The sequence below is a fragment of the Rattus rattus genome, chromosome 1, assembly GCF_011064425.1.
Source record: "Rattus rattus isolate New Zealand chromosome 1, Rrattus_CSIRO_v1, whole genome shotgun sequence".
Lineage (NCBI taxonomy): Eukaryota > Metazoa > Chordata > Mammalia > Rodentia > Muridae > Rattus > Rattus rattus.
In genome coordinates, this window is record NC_046154.1 from 258,410,092 (window position 1) to 258,433,481 (window position 23,390).

The 23,390-nt window shown below is 51.1% G+C and overlaps 2 protein-coding genes across 7 annotated transcripts in view; both read right to left on the reverse strand.

Annotated features, from left to right (window-relative positions):
- The window catches only part of Tubgcp6 (tubulin gamma complex associated protein 6), a 20,640-nt gene extending 3,738 nt beyond the window's left edge, over positions 1–16,902 (reverse strand). The window contains exons 1-16 of the mRNA XM_032919370.1: positions 15,843–16,902; positions 14,520–14,683; positions 11,071–11,281; positions 8,675–8,848; positions 7,596–7,717; positions 6,754–6,829; positions 6,479–6,588; positions 6,084–6,175; positions 5,489–5,628; positions 4,948–5,097; positions 3,930–4,011; positions 3,753–3,841; positions 3,515–3,630; positions 2,075–2,213; positions 1,762–1,833; positions 50–1,589 (exon numbers count right to left, since the gene is read on the reverse strand). Coding sequence (XP_032775261.1) covers positions 50–1,589; positions 1,762–1,833; positions 2,075–2,213; positions 3,515–3,630; positions 3,753–3,841; positions 3,930–4,011; positions 4,948–5,097; positions 5,489–5,628; positions 6,084–6,175; positions 6,479–6,588; positions 6,754–6,829; positions 7,596–7,717; positions 8,675–8,848; positions 11,071–11,281; positions 14,520–14,683; positions 15,843–16,580 — 4,015 coding nt within the window. The 5' untranslated portion in view covers positions 16,581–16,902. The remainder of the gene's footprint in view (positions 1–49; positions 1,590–1,761; positions 1,834–2,074; positions 2,214–3,514; positions 3,631–3,752; positions 3,842–3,929; positions 4,012–4,947; positions 5,098–5,488; positions 5,629–6,083; positions 6,176–6,478; positions 6,589–6,753; positions 6,830–7,595; positions 7,718–8,674; positions 8,849–11,070; positions 11,282–14,519; positions 14,684–15,842) is intronic.
- A 141-nt stretch (positions 16,903–17,043) lies between these two features.
- Hdac10 (histone deacetylase 10) lies at positions 17,044–22,455 on the reverse strand. Of its 6 annotated transcripts, XM_032919379.1 has the most exons (20): positions 21,850–22,452; positions 21,645–21,779; positions 21,399–21,495; positions 21,071–21,168; positions 20,878–20,982; positions 20,642–20,710; positions 20,353–20,479; positions 20,101–20,166; positions 19,806–19,865; positions 19,643–19,732; positions 19,411–19,517; positions 19,273–19,337; positions 18,944–19,220; positions 18,754–18,838; positions 18,468–18,559; positions 18,285–18,342; positions 17,912–17,989; positions 17,540–17,722; positions 17,289–17,448; positions 17,044–17,204 (listed from the first exon to the last, which is right to left on the reverse strand). In XM_032919379.1, the coding sequence occupies exons 1-20, from the start codon at positions 21,906–21,908 to the stop codon at positions 17,191–17,193; spliced, it is 2,025 nt and encodes a 674-aa protein (XP_032775270.1). In that variant the 5' UTR covers positions 21,909–22,452; the 3' UTR covers positions 17,044–17,190. The 6 variants fall into 6 exon arrangements, with proteins under 6 accessions (XP_032775270.1, XP_032775267.1, XP_032775273.1 ...); XM_032919376.1 differs by having other exon boundaries at positions 17,044–17,448; positions 21,850–22,454; XM_032919382.1 differs by having other exon boundaries at positions 17,044–17,448; positions 18,944–19,196; positions 21,850–22,453.
- Between the last annotated feature and the right edge of the window lie 935 nt (positions 22,456–23,390).

Sequence of the window (23,390 nt, forward strand, 5' to 3'; positions counted from 1 at the left end):
CTCTCCTGTATGCCACCGTCCCACCCTGACCAGCACTGCCCACTCTGACCTTTCTCTTCAGGGATGCCATTTCCCAGCATGCTAGGCTCAGCCACAAGGGTCTTGGTCTGGAGGCTACCTTCCTCTGTACTGCCAAGGCTCGAACAGATGGTAGGCCTCATGTCTTCAGGCAGTTGAGGTTCACATTCTTGAGCAGGGCTCTGTGCTTCCACACAAGGGACTGTCTGAGACACATGGTCAGGGGGACACTGATGGGACCTGAGGTCAGGCTCAGCTTCTGGGAAGGGCTCCTCCAGAATCAAGGGAGGCTGAACACGTCCGTGTGGCTGAAGAGCCACGTCCGACACATTCTCCCCAACCCTGATGCTGGCCTCTGACACATGTCCGTGGACATTCCACCGTGGCCAAGAAGGAGCCACGTCCGACACATTCTCCCCAACCCTGATGCTGGCCTCTGACACATGTCCGTGGACATTCCACCGTGGCCGAGAAGGAGCCACGTCCGACACATTCTCCCCAATCCTAATGCTGGCCTCTGACACATGTCCGTGGACATTCCACCGTGGCCGAGAAGGAGCCACGTCTGACACATTCTCCCCAACCTTGATGCTGGCCTCTGACACGTGTCCGTGGACATTCCACCGTGGCCGAGAAGGAGCCACGTCTGACACATTCTCCCCTACCTTGATGTTGGCCTCTGACACATGTCCGTGGACATTCCACCGTGGCCGAGAAGGAGCCACGTCTGATACATTCTCCCCTACCTTGATGCTGGCATCTGACACATGTCCGTGGATATTCCACCGTGGCCGAGAAGGAGCCACGTCCGACACATTCTCCCCAACTCCAATGTTGGCCTCTGACACGTGTCCGTGGATATTCCACCGTGGCCGAGGCAGAGCCACATCTGACATATAATCTCCTACCTTGATGTTGGCATCTGACACGTGTCTGGAAATGCTAAGTTGCTGGCAAGGAGCCATTCCAGAAGCATGGCTCTCTGTAGCGACAGTAGTCTCTGACATGTGTTCAAGGAGCTGGCCCACAGGCTGGAGGCTGCCCTCCACAGGAGTGACAGGACTGAGTGGACGTAGGCAAGGCAAAGTCTCTTGCATGTCATGGATACATGAATCTGGTTTTGTGGGCATATCCCGCAGTAGATGCTGTTTTTCACTGTCTACACTATTCTGAACATCCCGGAAGGGTCCCGGTAAAGGGGAGGTAGCCATAGCTGGCCTCAGTATGGTATTGAAATCATACTCTGACTGGGTGGGCTGCAGGCCAGCTGCTGTGAGTGCCGGTCTGGGGGTTATAGGGGATAGGTCTGAGCAGATGCTCTGCAGAGCCACCTCTAAGAAGGGAGCTCCAGTGTTACCCACAGGCTGTTCATCTCCAGAGCCCATGGGCAGAAAGTCTGTGATGCTGAGACCAGTTGAGAATGGCCCAGCTTCCTCTGCCTGTCCAGCCCCAGACTTGAGGACCGATGGTGTTGATGCACATGGTTGGTTTGAACAATCGCAGCGCAGTTCTGTGGACTCCAGATCACAGCTATGGCCTTCACCTTCATGCTCAGGACCTAGAGATGTGACCTGAAACACAATGCAGACTGAACCCCTCCAATCACTTAACCCTGACTCCCCAGGCTGAGCTCAGCAACAGTGGTCAACACCTACTAAGTGCTGAGGAACCTAAGTACAACCAAGACAGAGCGTACAGTGCAGAGACCCAGCAGGAGTCCCAAGATCCTCTGGGGCTTATTACCTGAGAGCATGTGCTTGGGAACACACTCAGTGGCTCCTGGGGCTGGTGAGCCTCCATGTCTCTCAGCATCTCCTGAAATTCAAGCCAACAGGAAAAGAGAAGCTCTGCAGAGAGACCAGCAGGGCTGGCACCCACCACAGCCTTCACACAGCACCCCTCACCCATCACATATGCCATTACCCTGCTGCCCACTCACACTGTCCAGCTTTGGCAGGAAGACCGAGCCGCAGCAAGTGCCATCTGTCTCTTATGCAACAAGAGGACAAGAGGACATGACTGGGTGCAAGAGCTGGCAGCTACCCTACGGCCATACCTGAATGCACTTCTGGTCTTCCAGGAGAAAACGAAGTCGTGCGCTTTCCAGCCGATGCCTCTGGATTCTCCACAGAGCCTTCTGCTCTCGACGAGCTGCCTCTGCAGACAACTTGCTATAATGATCAACCAGCGCCTGCCTGAAGCCACATGCAGAGGACATGGTCACTACAACCACTCCCCGTGTTATCTCGTTGGCATATACTCAGGCTAGGATGGCTCTCCAAGTAGGTTCCCTCCCCAGACTCAGGTCCTCCATCTTCCCCACAACAGACTGGGTTCCCAGGGAGGGCCTTGTTGCCCATCAGGCTAAAAGGCTCCAATGGACAGATGCCCACATGGGACTTGGTAACTGTCTGTAGGACAAACGATCAGAAGAAAACTGTACATTATACCCAGGGACAAGAGAATAAACAGTGGCTGAGGACCAGCCCTCTGGAACCAGGCCCCATTTTCTTCACTGGAAGTAGACATCTACCCATTCTGCCAACTCAAACTCAAGAGAACTGGAGACTGAGAAAAGGACCAAAACCAAAGCAAACCCAGGGATTCCAAGCCTCCAACTACTGGGCATCTAGGCCCAATTAGCCATCTCCAATTTGGCGGGTCACAGGTCAGAAACATGGTTGTCTATGCCTGGTTTTCCACTTATGAGAACAGTGTATCTACTCACATGCGTATGCACATATCTAGCACATGTAAGAGGCAGACCCCTCATTTGCTCTGTAAATAATATCTAAGGCTGGAACAGCTCAACTGTGGGACACCATGCAGGATGTAGCCAGCCCTTTTATAAAAGCCTCCCACTGAAACAATGACCTGTTTCCAGGGCAAGCTAATGACACAGAGGAAACAGGCTGGAGAACCATGTTAGATTAATGACCCATTACTCATCTGGGCAGGGACAGGTTGGAAATAAAAAGCAAACCATGGGTGTTTAAGATAAGCAAAAGCAGGTGTGATGGCATATACCTGTAATCCTAGCACTAGGAAGGCTGAGACAGGAGGATTGTGGATTTAAAAGCCAGCTAGGCACACAGCAAGATCCTGAGGGTATGGTTCAATGCTAGAGTGCTTACTTACATGCATGCACAAGGTCCAAAGTTGGCTCCATAGCACCTCAGTAATAATATTATTATGGACTAATAATAAATAACATTAATAGACCGTCAAGACATCAAATACACTGTGTGTATCAGAACTGGATCTCTAACTCCTTAGGCCAGGACAGCACCTGGTCTAGCAGACTAGGAGTTCTGTCTTGACATATGCCTGGTTTTTTCAGATTAAAAACTAAAGTAACAAGTTAGGGCTGTTGCTCACTGGTAAAGGTTGCCTAGCAACCTTTGGGCCTCGATCCCTAGCAGCAGAGAGAGAGACAGAAAACAACCATCACTAGGTTCAAACCAGCACCATGGCACCTGCAGCCACACAGCCCTACCTGGCCTTCCTCTCCAGCTCTTCCTCCAGGGCCTTTAGCCTCTTCTCCCGGGCACGGAGTTCATGGGCATAACTGAAGTCATCACCGAGCTCTTCTTGTCTGGCTGCCAGGCGTCTCTACATGACACACAGTCTCATCTGCCAAATCATGGGCTCCAGAACCCAGACCACCCAGCACCCAGACCACCCAGCACCCAGACCACCCAGAACCCAGACCACCCAGCACCCAGACCGCCCACCTCCTGATCCTTCACAAACTGTTCCTTCAGTCGCTGAAACTGCTCTCGCTTCCGGGTGTCCAGAGCAATCTGTTCTGACATCTGCCGGTCTTCAAGAGAAGATGAGAGGCACATTCGGTGGTGAAGAGCCCAGCAGAGGCCCCAGCACAGAGAGGAAAGACCTGGGCCTGAACTCACCACTCAGCTCACTCAGGACCCTGGATGCTGCTTCCCGGGCATGGACGATTAGTTCTTGTTTTGCAATTTCCATACGTAGTTCCTAAAGACAATAAGCAAAACATCTTAACACCTCGCCCCTTCTAGGATAGTGTGGAGACAAGTGGCCATCCAGAACAACGTGCTTCTGGTCACTGTTAACAGCAGATATCCTTCCCAGCCTCCACAGAATGCTCACAGGTGATGATGCTTCACCACAGGGACGGAGGAGAGGGAGACCTCTGGCTTGGAAGAGTGACAGGAGGTGTACCACAGATAAGTGAAGGGTTCAAGGGGCATTCCTGCTCCTGCATCTGTCCTTGCCTGGGTCTCTTCTGCTGCCCATTAGACACCAAGTCAAGAAAAAGCTCTTGAGATTGGCCCAGGCCAGTCACTAATTTCTCCTCCTGGAGTGTACTAGAGCGTTAGGGTGCCGCTTCTAGCCACAAACCCGGTGTGTATAAAGGCTACTCAAGTAGAGGAATTTTAGGCCTTGCTGCCTAGAAATTCCAAATGGAGCCACCCATGTTGGTAAAACTTGCAGCACAGGCAAAGCTAACCCCCTGAAAAAAAAGCAAGGCCTCTGCCCTGGACAGCTGTCATCAGATTTGTTCCAAGTCTCCTTGGCACACAGCCAAGCAGCTTAGGCGTCCTAACCTAGACATACTACCACGACAGAGCACCAGAAAAACCGCTTTGCCTTACTGACTGCCTACATCCTGTCCTTTTTTTTTTTTTTTTTTTTTTTTTTTTTTTTTGGGCTTGGGGCCGAACCCAGGGCCCTGCGCTCGCTAGACAAGCGCTCTACCACTGAGCCAAATCCCCAACCCCCATCCTGTCCTTCTTGCTCCTCAGTCTGCCTGACTACCCACTAGGCACCAGGCCAGGAGCTATCCACATTAGCACTGGCCCACCCTTGGGGTAAGGGAACTCCATCAGCCCAGAACCCCCAGAGGTGAAAGGAAGTAGAGAGAAAGCCCAAAGTCCTGCATCCAAGTACCTTTTCCTCCTTGCTGATAGAGCTATAACGTGCAACTCTCTCCATCCGCCCAACATAGACGGCACAGTCCTTCTCAATCTCCTTCAATTCCTCGAGAGAGAAGATCACGGAGATCCGAGGCACAGGGACATCAGACCAACAAAGGTAATGCTGCCCAAAGGAAAGGCTTCAGTGAGTACACAGCCAAGGCCAGAAACAAGAACCAAGCACTGCCTTGCTACTGAGTCTTCCGTGATGGATGCAGACAGCCATTTTTTTTCCCTTGAAAACTTTATTCCTAAACCTGGGAGCAGCTCAAACTGTTGATGGTTCCATAGAACAAGTACCCCAACAATGGAGATACCATGTGTGGGGCAACCTATAGTAGAGGGGGATCAGACACTGAGGAGCACCGTGCGATCAATCTCATCGGTTACGCAGAAGACTATGGTAGCAAACAGGCTAGCACCAAGACTCAGTCCCTGGACAGACGTAGCCTCCCACAGTACACAGCCCCTCCCTCCACACCCTGCACAGGCAGCAGGCAGCAGGCGCCTCTCACCCGGGGACAGCAGAGCTTCAGTAGGTTGATGGTCTTTCCACAGACATACACATCGTGAGCAATGTGTTTCAAGAACACAGGAACACAGTCCTCCACCTCTTTGGAAATGAGCACGTAGCCATGGGTCCAGTAAAACTTGTCTGGACAGAACACAGATAGAAAATGATGATCTGCAGTTATAATAGCCTGACCCCAGGCAGAGGGCACTGATAAGTTCCTTCTCTGTCAGGGAAATGAGCCAATTCAAGCCAGATCAGATTATATTACATGCAGGATTATTGGGAAGTTGCTCTCAGGTAGGTGAGTTCCCAAGGATGAAGGCCAGAGCAGTCATTATGAGGAGGGAAAGAGGGGCAAGGGGGAAGAGAAAGAAAGAGCACATGCAGAGAGAGAAGGGGATGGGGAGACTAAAATGTCTGGATTGTAGAAGGAAAAACCTCTGGGGGAAGAGCAGCCCAGGCCGAGCTGGAAAGTTCAGGGTGTGCTAGGTAAGAACTGGAGACCAGGTCCACTTTGATATGCAGACTATATATCTCAGTCCTTGTCCTGGGGTCCAAAACCTGATAGGCACAGCCTAGCAGTCGTGGGTACTTACCTCTGAAGCTGAGGTACTCGTGGTTAACTTGGATCATGAACTCCCCATAAACATCTCTGAAGACACCACTGTACACCCAATCATGGATGAACCTTCAGAGTAATGGAACGAGGATGGTGGGGGTGGTTTGGGGGTATAGGGGAAAGAGGAGAGCTAGGCAAGTGTGGAGTGCTGCTAGGTAGGTGTGGCCAGTCCCCAGAGTAGAGTGAGATACTGCCGGCTGTGAGTGTGTGTGGTCTCCTGCCTAGTAGGTCCTTTACCCAGCGTGCTTCCCCAGCACACTCAGTGCATCTTGGATAACAGGAAACTCAGATACATTTGTGGTCTGAGTGCAGCCTTCCTCTATCCACTATAGGGAGAGCAGGTATAGCCAGTACACAGCACTCACCACCTACCGTGTGTAGGGCTCACAGCTGGTTTTCAACAGGGACAGCAACACAGGATAGTGTTCATTACTGCAGTTATCCAGTGCTTCCTGGTAGAGGTAGGACAGAAGCTTCACTCCCTACAAACAGTGAGAAGCAGCAGGATGAGTACACAGCCACTGTAACACTTGGCACACTGCCTGTCTAGGCAATATGGCTAGCAGACCACACCACCACACTTGACAAGAATGCACAACTCAAGGGACGCCTGCAAATTCACACTGGAGGAAAGGAGGGGGACTCACAGTGGGGAACACAGCCCTGGGTTCTCCACTGGTCGCCAGGGATACAGTGCCAACACCACAAAGCTCAGCCAAGTACCTGGACACAGAAACTGGATCAGATCAAGTGATAGGAGTTCAGGGTCCCAAGGACCAGATCAGACTGAGCAAGCTAAATGTTCATTTTTCCCCAAGTGACTGGTCTACACAGTCTTTGACAACTACTTGCACCAGATCTTAGCACCCTGCTGGAGCCCTACCCAGCACTGTTTTTGTGCTGTCCTCCCAGATGGCACTGACACATCCACACTCAATGGGTGGGCCCACCTCCCACCTCATCCTTGACTTGACTCCTTAGCCCCACATTTATGGTACCATCCGACACCTCTACCTTGGTTACCACCTTGCCTGACTACAATGAGCACCAGTTCCCCTCATGAACCCTCACCCTCTCTACCCCACTGCAGTCTGTGTTTCACATGACCCTTCCCCAATTCCTTGCTGCATGCTACGTCTCCTCCCATATTATCTGCCACCAACTTCTCTCAGTGGACAGCGCCTGCCAAGAGACACTATGTCTGGCTGTTACTAATGAGCTCACAAGTGTCAGAGGCTGCCACTGCCTTCCCTCCCCTGCAGTACTATTTAGGCAGAAAGCCTTGGGTCTAGCAAGGCCACTGTTGCAGGCAGGCAGTAGACAAATTCATTACATGGCGCATAGTGACCAGCTGTGCATGAAGTGTTCAGACAACCAAGGACTATTTTTCTGGGCCCTCCTTGACAGGGAGCAGAGCTGTCTCTTCATTGCCCTGAAAGCCCCACATCTGCTCCTGAGGCTCATGCAAGGCCACTGGGCTAAGATTCACCTGAGCTGCCGGCCTAGCTTCTTGAAGAGAAAGCCAATGGTGAGGAGACTTAGGGTAGGTGGAGTGGAGAGAACACAGGCGCGGTAATACTGCAAGTACCTCCTGAGGCCGCTGGTGAAGGCCTATGGGAAGGAAGAGGAGAAGGGCAGCTGGGACACAGAGGCAATCACCGACTCAAGGTTTGGAAGGACACAGTCAAACTGGAAACAGAACTGTGCTTCTAGGCCATAGCCTGGTGGCCCCATTTTCCGAGCAGTGGGAATTTATAGCTTAAGCCCACCTGAGAGAAAGATGCTTTACTGGAAGACATAGGTTAGGAATCTGCCATAAATACAGCTTTGCCCTGCTGCATCACAGAGACAGAGTCGCCCCAGAACAAATCCTGCCCATCCACCTTGGCCTGTCTTGCCTACATGCCAGGAAACCAGGAACCACAGCCTCACCTGCCATAGATTCCCTTAAACCCATTCTATACCATCTGCAGCCTCTGTTCTTCTGCCATGCAGCTCCTAATATGTTCCTGAACTCTGATGTGGGGTAGTCCCTCCACCCTGCAGCTACTGACTTCCGCACATCAGAGCTTGTAGGGACAGCTCCTCCTAAGCTTCACCCTGCACCGCCACCCCACAGCTCCCCATGTTTCTGCACAACACTCTGCAAATCTGAATACCTGTCCTCACCTGCCCAGGCTGCCCAGATGCTCTAAGAGTCTACCAGCACACAAGCCAGCTGCAAGTCTTTCAATAAACAGAAAGTCCTAGGTACCTCAAGAATCAACTTATTAAAACAGGAGATCACTTTGCTGCACACCGTACAAGACACTAGGGCCTATGCAGAGCAGGTGGCTTTGATCTGGCTTACCCACCTCATAGCACTTGGTCCTTGCCCTCAAATTCCCTGACTGTTCACACCTGCCTCCCTCTGCCTTTGCTTAAACACAACTTACACAAGGTTAACAGATGAGGTTAAGACAATCTCAAGTCACCCGACTTCTTTAGATATTTGGACTCAGAGGTTCTGAACCCCTAATCTGAACCCGTGATTCTTTTGTGAAGGTACACGGTTCTCCAGAGGCATACCTGGAACACGAGGCCCCTGCTGCACAAGGAGCCTACCACAGGCTGCAGGGAGAAGTGGCTCAGGCGTGTATAACAGGTCCCGTACTCCGCCACCTCTGAAAGGATGCTGCTGATGCTTTCAGGAGATGCACCTGACACGTGCACACCCGGCTCCACTACAAAAGCTTGAGTCGGCTATGGAGGCAGAGGGAGGAGTTTGAGGACAGACACCAAGACCCTACTGTGGTGCCATTTCTTTCTACCCATGTTCCCACCTCCCACACAAAATTCCCAAATTTCCCCCAAGTTCAAGACACACAAACAGAAAGTTCTGAAACCAAAACGCAAGCCAAGGGGCTGGAGAGATGGCTCAGCAGTAAGAGAACATCCCGGGGAGGACCTGAGTTCGGTTCCCAGTACTAACACTGGGCAGTTCATAGTCACCTTTAAGCTCTGCTCAGGGAATCTGACACCTTCTTCTGGTCTCCCCAGGCACCTGCACTCATGCACACAAACTGACAAACACACAACCTAGGTACATGCTTTTAATCCCAGCATTCGGGAGGCAGAAGGAGGCAGATCTGACATGGAAGCCAGTCAGCCTGGTTTACAAAGTAAGTTCTAGGACAGCTAATGATGTCCTAGAGAAACCCTGTCTCAGAAAAAGGGGGAGGAGGGAGGGAGAGGGAGGAGGGAGGAGGGAGGGGAGAGAGGGAGGGAGGGAGGGGAGGGAGAGGGAGGAGGAGGAGGGGAGGGGGAGAGGGAGGGAGACAGTTCCAGAACCTGAGTTAAGTTCCAAGCACCAACATTATGTGGCTGACAACTGCCTACAACTCTAGTTCTAGAGGACCCTATACCCTCTTCTGGTCTCCATATACTGTGTTCACGTGCACAAACCTACACCCAGATACAGACATATACACATAATTTTTAAAATAAAGAAAAAAAGAAACACACATGGACAGCTTTCTTGGAAGATGCCTGCTAAACCTGAGGTACTGGCTCCACAGATCGTTGTCCAAAAAAATTCTCTGTGTAGACCAGGCTGGCCGTGAACTCATAGACATCTGTGTCTGCCTCCTGAGTGCTGGGATTAAAAGGTGTGTACCAACATGCTAGGCTGGTAAACTAACTTTAACTGCTGAGCTATCCTGCCTCTCCCCTCCACGTTATTGTCACTTGTTTGTTTGATTTTGTTTTGTTTGAGAGTCTCACTGTGTAACTCTGTACGGCCTGAACTCACTCTGCAGACCAGGCTGACCTTGAACTCTCAGAGATATGCCTGCCTCTGCCTCTGAGTAATGGACTCTAGGCATTTTTATGTGAGTTCTCCTTGATTGAGGATTAAAACTCAGGCTGTCATCACTTTACTATGCCATCTCCCAGGACTACTTTTGGTCTGAGAGACTTTTATGCAGCTGGTCAGAACTATGTAGCCAAAAGTGAACCCTGATCTTCCTGTCCCCACACCCAAGGTGGTGGGATTAAATTGTGTGCCACCACACCCACCTCAAATTCTCAGTAGGGACGGCATGCTCACTGAACAGAGGAGAGGAAAGTCTTCAGAAAGAAGAGGCAAAGGATCAGAACTTCAAAACCAGCCTAGGCAAACCTTCCCTCAGTAAACCAACGAGCACATAAAAGTAAAGGGGCAGAAGGCATTGGGGAGTCTTAAGTTTCTTTTTTTTTTTTTTTTTTTTTTTAAAAGATTTATTTTTTTATTTTATGTATTTGAGTACACCATCGATGTCTTCAGACACACCAGAAGAGGGCATCAGATCCCATTACAGATGGTTGTGAGCCACCATGTGGTTGCTGGGAATTGAACTCAGGGCCTCTGGAAGAGCAGTCAGTGCTCTTAACCACTGAGTCATCTCTCCAACCTTTAAATCTCTTTTCTTTTTGAGACAAGATTTCACTCTGTAGCCTAGGCTGACCTCAAAGTTGCTATGCCCCTGCCTCTGCCTCCCAAATGCTGGGGTTTCAGGTATGAGCCATCATCCTCAACTAGGATGACTTTTCCAGTAAGTGGTGTAGTACAACTGGACACAGGCACAGAACAAATGTGAACTCTCTCATCCCAGGATGCAAGTGGGAATACATGGAAAACTTTTTTATCTCCCTGATTATGATAAGTTCTTTTGTTCAATAATATAAAGGACATCATTAAGTCAACTCTTAAAATCTAAACAGAATTTCTGTTTTGTTTTCTAATACTGGGGATTGAGCCCAGGGCCTCTCACATTCTTGGCAAGAATTCTAACACCAATTGGCCTGCCCAGTCTATCCTGTGGCTCTTTAATCAGCCCCACAGAGCAGCCTTCTCTGGCACTCATGGCACTGCATCTCCAGCTGAGCGTGCCTGGGGAGGCTGTCCCACAGAGCACTGGTCTCAGACAGCCCCGAACCCTCCTCACCTGACAGAGGGAAAATGTAGCAGAGACAACACCCAGCAGAACGTTCAGTGAGTCCTTCACCAGCTCGCTTTCCTCCACCAGCACAGGCCTTGGGGTCTGGAGGAGGCCCCCACTGAGGGCCTGTAGTTCTCCATGACAGAGCCTGCAGAACCTGTCAAAGGCATCCCTTCCTGCCTCAGTGAGGTAGGGCTCCTCTCGGTGACCAGGGGGACTGTTGAGGAAGGCAGAAGAGAAAGAGGTGAATAGATTGGACGGCATGGACCTAACGCCAGGTGTGCTTTCCCCAGGCTGCAACTGAGTTTCTCAGGCAAATGCCCAGGTCCCCAAAGCAGCACCCAGTCGTGATCGACAGAGACAGGTTCATACAGAGTGCATTCTTCTTGTGTGCTGCTTGTGTATGTGTGCTATATGTGTGCTTTATTTTAGTGTGTGTGTGGGGGGGAGGGGGTAATGTGTGTTTTGCTTTGCATGTATGTTTGTGTATCACACGCATGCCTAGTGAGGCCAGAGGAGGGTGTTAGATCCCCTGGAACTAGAATTATAAATGGCTGTGAACCACCTTGTGGGTGCTAGGAATTGAACCCAGGTCCTCTACAAGAACAAGTACTCTTACTTGCTAAGCCAACTCTCCAGCCCCATTGTTTTATTTATTTTATGTGTATGAGTGTTTTGCCTGCATGTCTGTGTACCATATGCATGCAGTGCCTACAGAGGCCAGAAGAGGGTATCAGATCCCCTGGAATTAAAGTTACAGATAGCCGGGCAAGGCAGCCTAGTCTAAAGAATGAATTACAGGCCAGCCAGGGCTACACAGAGAAACCGGTCTCAAAACAAAACAAAAAATGTACATGCTAACTTAAAATTAAAAAAAAAAAAAAATTGGGGGGTTGGGGATTTGGCTCAGTGGTAGAGCCCTTGCCTAGCAACTGCAAGGCCCTGGGTTCGGTCCCCAGCTCCGAAAAAAAGAAGGAAAAAAAAAAAAAAATTGGGGCTGGAGAGGTGGCTCAGCAGTAAGGGCACTGGTTAGTCTTCCAGAGCATCTGGGTTCAATTCCCAGCACCTGTGTGGTAGCTCACATCTGTCTGTAAGTCCTGTTCCACCGGAGCCATCCAACACTCTCACACTGGCATACATGCAGGCAAAACACCCATACACCAAAAACAAAAACATAATTTTAAATTTTTATTTATTTATTTTATGTGCATGAGTGCACTGTAGCTGTCTTCAGACACACCAGAAGAGGACATCAGACCCCACTACAGATGGTTGTGAGCCACCATGTGGTTGCTGAGAATTGAACTCAAGACCTCTAGAAGAGCAATCAGTGCTCTTAACTGCCAAGTCTTACACAATACATAGTTAATTAAAAATATATTTTTAAAAAATCAAGGGCTGGGCTGGAGAGATGGCTCAGTAGTTAAGAGCACTGACTGCTCTTCCAGAGGTCCTGAGTTCAAATCCCAGCAACCACATGGTGGCTCACAACTATCTGTAGTGGGATCTGATGTTCTCTTCTGGTGTGTCTGAAGACAGCTACAATGTACTTATATAATAAATAAATAAATCTTTAAAAAAAACAAATTAAGGACACTAGTACATACCCAGGCCTGGTGGTACTACTCAAAAGACTAAGGCAGAAAGATCTGTGGTGGAACTGATTCCTCAAGGAGTAACCCAGTCATTAGACATCATGAAGCCTGGGCTAGGGTGAGCTGCACAGTGTGACTTTGTCCTACACAACAAACTGCCCATGGAAAACCTGTTTAACAGGTCTACGATGCTTTGGACCCAACAAAGGCATTACTCCAGTATTTCCTACCACCACCAGTTTCTTGATTCTTTTTAAAATTTCTTTTTATTTTATACATGGATGCTTCAGCACATGCATGCCTCATACCCTCAGAAGCCAGAAGAGGGCATCAGATCCCCTTCTGACATTTGTACAGTTAGCTGTCATATAGGTGTTGGGAATTGAACCTGGATATGAAGAGCAGCCAGTGCTCTTAACCACCGAGCCATCTCTCCAGCCCAGTGTTCTTCATCTTAAGACCCTCCATTAGGGGCTGGAGAGATGGCTCAGCGGTTAAGAGCACCCGACTACTCTTCCAGAGGTCCTGAGTTCAATTCCCAGCAACCACATGGTGGCTCACAACCATCTGTAAAGAGAACCGATGCCCTCTTCTGGTGTTTCTGAGACAGCTACAGTGTACTTATATACAATAAATGAATAAATCTTTAAAAAAAAAAAAAAAAGACCCTCCGTTAGAACTCCTCAAATGTCAGGGGCAGTGATGCCTATGTATAGTACCAGCTACCTGAGAGGCTGAGGTAGGAAGAATCCTTGAGCTCAAGATTTTGAGGCTAGCTTGAGCAACACAACAAGACCCTGTTTCAAACTACACTTTTGGAACGTAGTCTTCCTTGCAGGAAACACTGCCGGAGTACTTTGGAGAACACCAAAAGGATGGAGTGTCTTCACAATGGAAGAAAAATGAGCTGCTAGGTGACCATGCCTCCCAAACAATGACCCAGAAGAGTTACAGATGAGTAATATCATAAATATTTATAAATTGTAAGGTCAATTTCTCAACATGTAAGGGATTGGTAGATAGGAGGAACATTTGCTTTATACAAACAAGACAGAACTAGAACCCTGCTGTGAAGTTACAGGACAGAGAGGGCTCTGAAACCTTCAGCACCATTTAAGCTACAAAGCAAGGAGCTGGCCCTCCCATGAGGGAACAAATGACCAGACTTAGGAAAGTTCCTCACATAGGGGCAGTGCCCTACACAAAAAGGCTTTATCACTCCCCAACCATGTGCTCCTCTCAGAGACCCTGTAGGGCACCAGAGGCTACATCAGATGCCACATGACTCCTCTAGCCCTGACGTTTACCTCAGTGCTTCTCATCTGTTCTCCCAGTAAAGGGTGTGAACAAATGTCTGTGAAGTACACATCCTCAATTCTCATTCTGGGTGTTTTCAAGGGTACCAACTCAGGCCATGAGAGGAACTGAGACAGAGACCCCATCTCCGGGCAGATACTGCAGAGTATGTAGCTCCAGGCTCAGTCAATGTCAGTCACTAAGGGAAAGGCTGCCATGGCTGATGCTTCTACCAGCAGAAGGTCCCACACCCACTGCTTCCACTCATGGAGCATTTTCCAGGCATTGACTACACAGCTTACTAACTGTTCTAGGACACCTGTCTAACAGTCCTGGTAAAAAGAAAGACCGAGTAAGTATGAACTGCAGAGGTAACTCCCAGAGTGATCCACTGAGGTGATGGATGGATGTGTTCACTCACGGATAAGATTGTACACTAGCTTACCTGAAATGTCAGCCTCTTAATCTCAACACTGCTATTTCTACAAACAACCGCCCGGGTTCCAAGTTGCTGATATGGGGCAAAGGCACAGTGCATTTAAAAGCAAAGGAAAGGTCACATACCATCCAATACGCTCCCAGCACCTCCGCTTGCTGGCTTCGTAAGTGAGCACAGCTTCCCAGAGGTCCAAATCCGGGGTCATGCTTGGTTCAGACTGGGAGTCGGGAGTTAAGTTGGACGCTGATTGGAAACCTTCATCTTCCCACTGATCCACAATCTGTGGGACCTGGAGACCAGAGAAAAGTAATTCACTATCCATCTCCTTCTGTATGCATCTATTAAGTGTGAAAGAACACTCTAGAACTTTATCCACATCCATTTATTCCCTAGAGGGGCAGACCTGGCAAAGTAGTCTATTTTTCCTCAAGTTCCTATGCATTCCATAATGCACCCCTCCACAATACATCACATAAAGAATTAATATAATCTGCTATCAATTTCTAGGCGGGTGTGGTGGTGTATGCCTGTCATCCCGGTACTGAGGTTGAAGTAGAATTGAGTCTGGAACCAGACTGGGTTGCACAGAGTGATCTACCTCAAAACGCAAAGTATTAATTTTATATTTAACATATAGCATGGCCTCAGTTTAGGGAAAAGAATCGTACGGAAACTCGAGCACCCTGGAGCTGAGACAGGAGGATCGCCATGTGTTTTGAGGCCAGCATGAGCTACACCGAAACCCTGTCCCTACCCGCCCCAACCCCTCAGTACTCAGGAGAAAAAGAAAAGTATACTAAACCTAGAGAAATGTATGTATACCAAGATTCTGCTGTACCACCATTTAAACTTGGAAATACATATTTCATTAAAAAAAATAGAAATAATAACTGAGGGCCAGACTTGGTGCTTTAATCTCAGCATTCGGGAAGCAGAGGCTGGAAGAGCTCTGTGAGTTCGAGGCCAAACTGGTCTACAAAGCGAATCCAGGACAGTCAGGGCTGTTACACAGAGAAACCATCTCTCGAGAAATCAAAATAAAATAAAGTAATAAAATATAATAACAATTTACTCAGTGTCTTGGGAGTGGTGTGGGGAAACCCATGGTGCAAGTGAGGAAGTATACAAAAAATCTGAAATGTGGCTTCTACAACTGAAGAATAGACTTCACTTCATTTTAACTAATCTGATTGTTTAACTAATAGCACTAGAGAAGCGACTTAACAAGCTCTTGAGGAAAAAAGATGGAAAAAAAGTTGTGTTTTGCTTTTCTGCCTGCAGGCGAACAGCAAGCACTTCCCTGTGTAAGAGGATGCCTGGAAGTCCTCCGGAACACCTCTACCTCATGACGGTCAAATTACCTGATGCTTGGACAGGAGCTTGCCGGCATTACCAGGTAAAAGTATTTTCCAAATCTCTAGGGATACTGAAGGGAAAAGAAATACTACCTTGATGGCTAGTCCGGAGAAGTCGGCGCTGTCTGGCACAGGGGGCAGGTCCAGTCGCACATCCATGTCATATGTGCGGCTATGCACAAGTGCACCGAAGAGAGAGACCCTAGTGTCTCTCTCAAACCTGTCACCACAAGAGTCACCAGTTGAGAAGAGCCCAACGGTGGGCAGGCCAGTGCCTGGGGCAGCCTCCATCACCTGAAGGGCTTCCTGGATCATGTTATGACACAAATTCTCCTGCCCAGAGATGAGTGACCGAACGTCCATTTCAAACACACTCAAGTCATAGCAATCGTAGCCGCTGTACGGTATGTTCCGGCCTGCGTGCTTGTTATTAAAGAAGTAATCCCGTTTCCTGCGCAGCACTTGAGGAGGGCCACTTCCTGCCAGCTGAACTAAGAGGTTCAACACTGATCCCACTTCCACAAAAGGACAGTCAGGGGCTGTTTCAAGTTTCTCTACAAGCTCCTCCAAACGGTCAGCCTCTGGCCCCAAGCCCCCAACCCTCAAATCGAAGGACAGCATGAGGACCTTGTTTTTCACAGGGAGCTTCGAGTCAGGCTGCCGCTGATGGGTGTCCTCTTGAAAAAGATTTGCGAAAAGAGCATTGTAGGCTACCCTTTTAAGACTCAACTTTGCCTTTTTCCTGTTCACGCTGCGCTGGCCGGGGCGAGCCTGGGCAGCAGGTAAGAGAGCCTCGCAGAGGTCATCGAACAGCTGGGTGATGCTGGCCATATTCACTCTCTTTTCAGCCCTGTACCCCTGACTGGGAAACTTTGCACCTAGGAGTCACTTCATGCTCTCAAAGGCCAGAGCGACCGCAGGTGGGCCAGGGCCAAAAAGCCGACCGCTTCACACCCGAGAACTGTGCATCTCCGTCCCGGGTTTCGCAGTGCAAGAGGCCACACGCCGCGTCCTCCCAGCCCTCAGCCGCCACCCGGCGCTCGTCCTCGGGTCTCCCGAACCATGACAAGTCTACCAACCGAATGCGTGGGTCCCATGACCTGCCTGCAAGCCCAAGACGCCAGAACTGGGACTCCCGCCGCTCTGGCGTCACACTTAGGCGACGGCAGACAACACCAAGAGACGCACAGGAAGTGCGTCATCAGAGGCGGTCGTTGGTGGGGCTCAGCTTTCATAACTGGAGCTAAACCGCTCAGATAATTTGCTAAAATAAACTCAGTAAAGGAGGCAGAGGTGTGTTCTGTTTAGCCGATGTTTATTGTTCTGGAGGTAGGAAGCTGGGCCACAGACGGGACGTAGGTCTCGGACCATGGGCGCCAGAGTGTGCTCTTCAACTAGGAATCGCCCTCCTTGACCGATTTCAAGCGACTGGCGATCACGGTTATGGTGGAGGAGCTGGAAAAGCACAATTGGCTCGTCGGTGAAGCTGGCTCCACGTATTCTAAAATAGGGCCACGCCCTCGCCCCTATGTGCCTCACCAGCCACCTGCAGCAACTTCCACCGAGGCTCCAGCTGAGCTTTTAGAAACATAAGGGCCTGGATCTCCTCTGGAGATGCCATCGAGAAAGGGCCCAGACTGGGAGGTGTTTCTCCATGCAATACCTGTGCCAGGGTTCTTGCAAGCTGGAGTATGGATTCCTGGCTCAGGGATAATAGGGTTTGGGGGACAGTGAGACAACTGTTTCTGTCCACTTCCCACCCATACACGTATCCACCCTACCCAGTTTACCTCTTCCACTAAAGCTAGAATTCGGCCCCCTACTGGGCTCCGAAGCATTGCAGCCAAGAGAGCAGCTTGGGCATTCTGCAGGCCATGGGCGGGCCCCAGGGCCATCAACACCATGTCAGGCTGGAAGCCATAGGCTAAGGGCAGTACCAGACCCAAGATGAAACTCAGAAACCCTCCAGTTGTCTGTAGGGACAACAGCAGAGCCTCAGATTCTCATCTAGAGATCAATGCTGTTGGCTCCTGTCACCCCCCTCCCCAACCTCAGGGACCCTGGGTTGTAAACAGAAACCCCCAGAAAGATGGGGGCGCTTTGAGGGGTTGTGGGGGTTGTGGGGTATCGAGAACCTGTTCAACCACAACACAACCACTCACCTGTGGCAGTGGAGTGGAGAAGTGGAACATGGACCAGATGTCTGCCTCCTTGCCCCGGATGCTGAGCCACAGAATTCTTATCAGGAGAAAGCACCACGGACATGTACACATGCATGAGACCCTGCTCACCCTTCCCAGAGCTTAACAAAGGACAAAGGGGAGCTTGGGGCCCGGCTGGGGGAGGGGGTGCGTAAGTGACTGTCAACCTGGTATGGCACTGCTTTCTGGGGCACCCACTCTCAAACTGCATCTATGGAAAGCCCCCTCAGCATTGTGAACTGCAGTGTCCTCACCCAACAGTAACCCTGGATTCCCAGTCACATGCCCGCTACCTATTCATCCACAAGTGAGATGTGTAAGCTGAAGAATCATACCCATTGTCTGCAAGGTCCAGGGGTCGATCCAGTTGTCCCAGGGCCACACAGAGAAGCCTAAGAAGTTGACCCAGGATAGGCTGGCTCACATTGTCCAGTATCCATTCAAGGGCCCTCCCTATGCCATTTGTGTGTACCCCCCAGGTCCTTGGGGACAACCAAGTCAACCAAGAAAAGTTTACCTCTGACCTCTATGGGCTACACATCGCTGAATGAGCACACCCAAAGTTGCTGCTGTGGCAAGGGCAGTTGTGGTTGCTATAGCACTTCTTATCTATCGAATTGACAACAGACAGGGTACCAAGAGGCTAGCACACATGCCCTCTTTGGAGCGCTTTCAGGAACCAATGCCAACTCCCAGACCTTAGGTTAAACCCATTTACGCTTTGTTGCAATCTTTTCCAAATGGCTGCTACTGACTGCCTTTCCGTACACTACAAGGTCAAATCGCACCCCAGGCAACCCTACCTGCCCATCCAGGATTCCATCTAAGAGGCACAGACTCTTCCCCAGTGCGGCAAGATCGTCGTCCTGAAACTGGGACTTGTGAAGCCTATGATGGGCAGGCCAGAGGGACACATGGAAACCAAATTATCATTGTATAAGTGACACAGGTGCAAGGCATAGACAGCCCCATTCCCCGATCCGCTCTCCTCACCTGGCCCACGCCTCGGTCTCCTCCCTCAAGGCTGACCCTTCTTGATGGAGCACTCCAGGAGGTAAGTCCAGGGCAGCACCTGACACAGTCAAGGCAACAGCTGTGCAGATTGGGGGCGTAGGGCGGTGGCACGGTCTGTCCAGGCGGGGGCTCAGTGAATCCTCTGCTACTGTACATGTGGGACTGTCAGCAAGCACAGGCAGAGAGCTCCCTTCAGGAGAGTGGGTGCTGGAACTCAGAACTGGGGCCACGTCTAAACAATTCAGAGTCACAGTCACTGCAGGGAAGCCCAGGGTGGAGCCACCAACCCAGGTCCAGGCCATACTGACTTTGTTGGAGGCTTGTCCAGTGAGGGATCTGGGCTGTCCGAACACTCTGGATAGACTCCAGGGCACTACGGGAAGAAGTGGAGTTGTAAGCCTGACTCCCCTCTCAGCCCTCCCCCACTGGCCCCTCAGCCTTCAAACCTCTGACATGGCACCATGAGCCCAGGAAGGGGAGGTGTGGGGTCACCAAGCAATGTCTGCACCATCATGCACACTGACTGTGCTAGGGACTCTAAGTGGTATCCACCCTAGGAAGAGAGTTGAAATAGGACAGTGGAGGGATGTCACTAGTATGAGTGGCTGTACCAGGCAGAACCTTGACTGACCCTCTCACATCTGGTGCCCTCCCCTCCCCTGGCCCTTGAGCAGTTACCTCCAACACAGCACAAATCCGGCCACCAGCCAGCACCTGCAGCAGCTGTGTGAGATGGGCAAAGCACTCAGGGGTGGCCTGCATCTGCCCCTGAAACACAGTAGGTATGATAAGGACCTGGGCCCAGGACCTTCCATTATCCCCAGCCAGGCCACGTTCTCACCTCAGGGTCCCCAATAGCAGAGTCGAATCCGGCTGACACCAGCACCAGCTCAGGGTCAAACTATAGGCAGGATCCGGTGGAAAGAAGCCAAAAAGAGCAGTAGCCCAGGTGAAGGGCAGGTCCCATCGCTACCCATTCACATAATGTCAGACTTTCTGAGGCACCTTCCCTACCCCCATATGTCTATTCATACCATACACTGATGGGATGGCTTTTAACTCTCCTGCCTTCACAGTGAGACTCTGGGTAAGCCTAGGGTCTCCTGCCCTGGGGGAGGCACCCACCACACAGTCACCTCAAAGGCCAACGGGAGCAGCACATGCAGGAAGGCAGCCAAATAGTCAGCATTTCCCATCCCAACCTGCAGCAAAAGCAAATCAGGCATCAGAGGACCAGCCCTACAAATGAGGACTTCAGGGTCTTCGCCCCTGAGATCCAAACTCTGGGGAGACTCTTGCAGAATACCCCAGGTGACATTCACAATCCCCCTGGAGCTAGGGAGCAGCTAGCTAGACTGGACGGAGGACGGGGAAGGGGGACTTGGTACCTGGTTCCAGGGCAAATTGACAGTGAAACCTTGGCCCCGCCCTCGGCCAACTGTGTCTGCATCAGACTCTGGGAGGAACGGCCAGAAGTTTCCATGCTCATAGCGGTGCCAGGAGAAATAAAGGACACTGTAGACAACTGGCCAGGTCAGAAGTGAGGTCCCTTAGCAACCCCACAGCTTCTCAAAGAACCCTGATTCTTAACACACATACCCCCAGTCTCACCACTTGAATTTCATCCCCAGAGTGGTGTGTTGCAGACAAGGGGCTGTGTCCACACCCCCAGCTCACCTGGGGTCATCCTCAAAGATATACTGGATGCCCTGGCCATGGTGGACATCCCAGTCGACAATGAGAATCCTAAATTCAGACAATGCTGGAGATTACTGAAAGTAACCACCTTTCCACCTTTAGGCTAGGAGCCCAGCCAGGAGTAGGGGGACCTAGGTGGGATCTCTTGACCACCAACTCCACCTCTGGCTCTTTAGCTTGGGTCCCCCACACTTGCAGCTCAGGCTCGGACACACCTCTGCAGCCCGTATTTCTGCTTGGCATGTCTGGCTGCTATAGCCACGTTGTTGAACACACAGAAGCCATTGGCAGCCGCCCTCTGACTATGGTGCCCTGGAGGCCTGGGGTGTAAGAGGAGGGCATGTCAGAGTCATTCTGTCCCCTCACAAGGTCACACACAGACAGCCAAGGGAGGATGGTGGTTCTCACCTCACCAGGGCAACACCATTGTGCACAGCTCCTGTTAGCACAGCATCCACCAGCCGCAGTGCAGCCCCCGCTGCCAGCCGTGCAGAGTGAAAAGTATCCTGTGGACCAGAGTGCAATTCAGCCTGCTACCCGACCTGCTTGTCCCAGGTTGCAGGCTTCCCACTGCTGAGCAGACAGGGCTGGGACAGTGGCAAGCAAAACACGGCAGGGTATAGTCATAAAGCATGAACAAGAAGACACCGGCAGGTGGGCAGGTTTGGGTGTGAATACACCTAGGCAGGCATACGGACATAAATCTGGGTGAATGGGTGTGTATGCTGCCTCGCACCGGGTGGAAGTAGACAGCATCATACTGCTTAGACAGTGTGTGGAGCTCCTCTTTGTCCAGGGTCTGGGTCTTCTGCACCAGGGCTATATATTCTGGGCTGCGGATCAGCAGGACAGGAAGGAAAGAGCAGAGATTCCTGGTGGGAGTGCCCATCCAGTACTCCCTTTTAGCCCACACCACGGTGAACCCAAGGGATGCTAGCGGGGCTATAACAGGATCAGGTCGCTAGACCTGTCATAGTCTGACCTGTGCACCAGTCCCAACTCTTCCTCTGATGCCTCACAAGCTGACAAACACTGGCACCTTTCTTCTAGGCCACGCTGCCGCAGGCCATCCAAGGCAGCTGTCAGGCGCTCTGGGCACTCAATTTCGCACTCGGGGCTGGAACAAACAAGGATCTCAGTGTTCAGGGTTCCCTCCCGGCCCCCTACTTCTGTCTAGACACACTTACTCATCCCAGAGCAGTCGGGTGGCTGTCATGTCCTCGTGGTACACAAGTGCTGTGCCCATGGCCACTTTGATCCGCTCTAACTCAACACGCCCTCTGCCGGCAGGTGATTGCACTGCCTACTCTCACTTAACAGTATGCACGTAAACAGCCCTCGCTTGGGACAGAGCCGGGTAGTGGACACTGGACCTGGGCAAGAGGGAACCACCCCAAGACCAGGTCCCGGCTCAAGCCCGCCCGATAGTCAGAAGCTAACCGCTGGAAACTGAGCTAAGCGTGGCTCCAAACGCCTAACTTCCGGCTTCCTCTTTTACAGACTCCGTCCCGCCCCCAGGCGAGATTAGGGTGGAGTAAAGCAGAAGGCTGAGCTTCGCTAGGATTTCGCCCTCGTCTCTGAATCTGGTCTCTCTCTCTCAGGGGCTTCAGCTGCTGTGCCACCGCCAACAACGTGTGGCACGGAGCCTGCAACCAGTGCCGCCTCCAGTGTCTCTCTTGAAAAGGGTGGGAAGACAGGGCTGCTTGTCCTCAGGCCATCGCTGCAGCCACAGTTATGCTCCCGTCTTGTCCCCAGCATCCTCCTAGTCTACCCTGATATGCCAACTGTCAACCACAACCAATTTGCCTGCTCCTGGGGTGAAGGATGGAGAGGAGGGAAGTGAGCAGGGTGTGTATGTGAGCGCATGCAGGGGCTAGCCTGGGCTGGATCAAGGCACCGAGCTTCCAAAAGGGACTTCCATGGAAAGACCACAGGTGAAAAAGAGGCCACTGGAATAGAAGGGTTATATAAGACGCCAGGCAAGCCAGGAAAACTGCAGCCCAGTGTGAGGTTAGGAAGGGCAGACGGTTCTGATCGAGGAAGGGTGAGGAAGAGGAGGGGGCCTTGGGAAGGAGGCAAAGGAGACATGAGCTCAAACATGAACTAAGCTGTGCATATTTGTAGTCTGTTCCATAGCCCAGGCTTGTCTCCAGTTGGGAAGTGAGTGCTGGGATTACAGACGTGTCCCATCATGCTTCCCAAAGCAAGATGCCCAAAGATGGGGAGAGGGGACCAGACACACCCTCAGGATGATGAGGGGGAAGGGAGCAAGGCTGCCACTGACATCTATGATAGGAACACACACAACTATCATGTACAGGGGAAACCAAAGAGCCCTGGGGTGGTTAGGAGTAGGTGCCTACTGCACACTCAGGAGTTGGGAGTTCAGGCCCAGGTTCTGGAGAAACCCAAGGCTTCTCCATCTTCTAAAGGCCAAAGGCATCAAGCAGAGGAACCCAGGACACTCATGACTGATCACTCTGGATTATGTGTATTTGTGGGGTAGGGCATGTGAGCCACACCCCCATAATTGGGTGAAGTATTTGAAATCTCAGACCATGGTTATCACAAGGGTGCTCAGGCAGAGGGGCTGTGATCATAGCAGCTTCTCTGACCAGATTAGACCAGGCAAAGTGTATTTGCCCAGAACTTGCCAAATGAGGGAAATGAAAGGCCTTACCCTTATGACCTGCCCTGTGGCACCTGTCCTTGGGACGTGGGGAAGAAC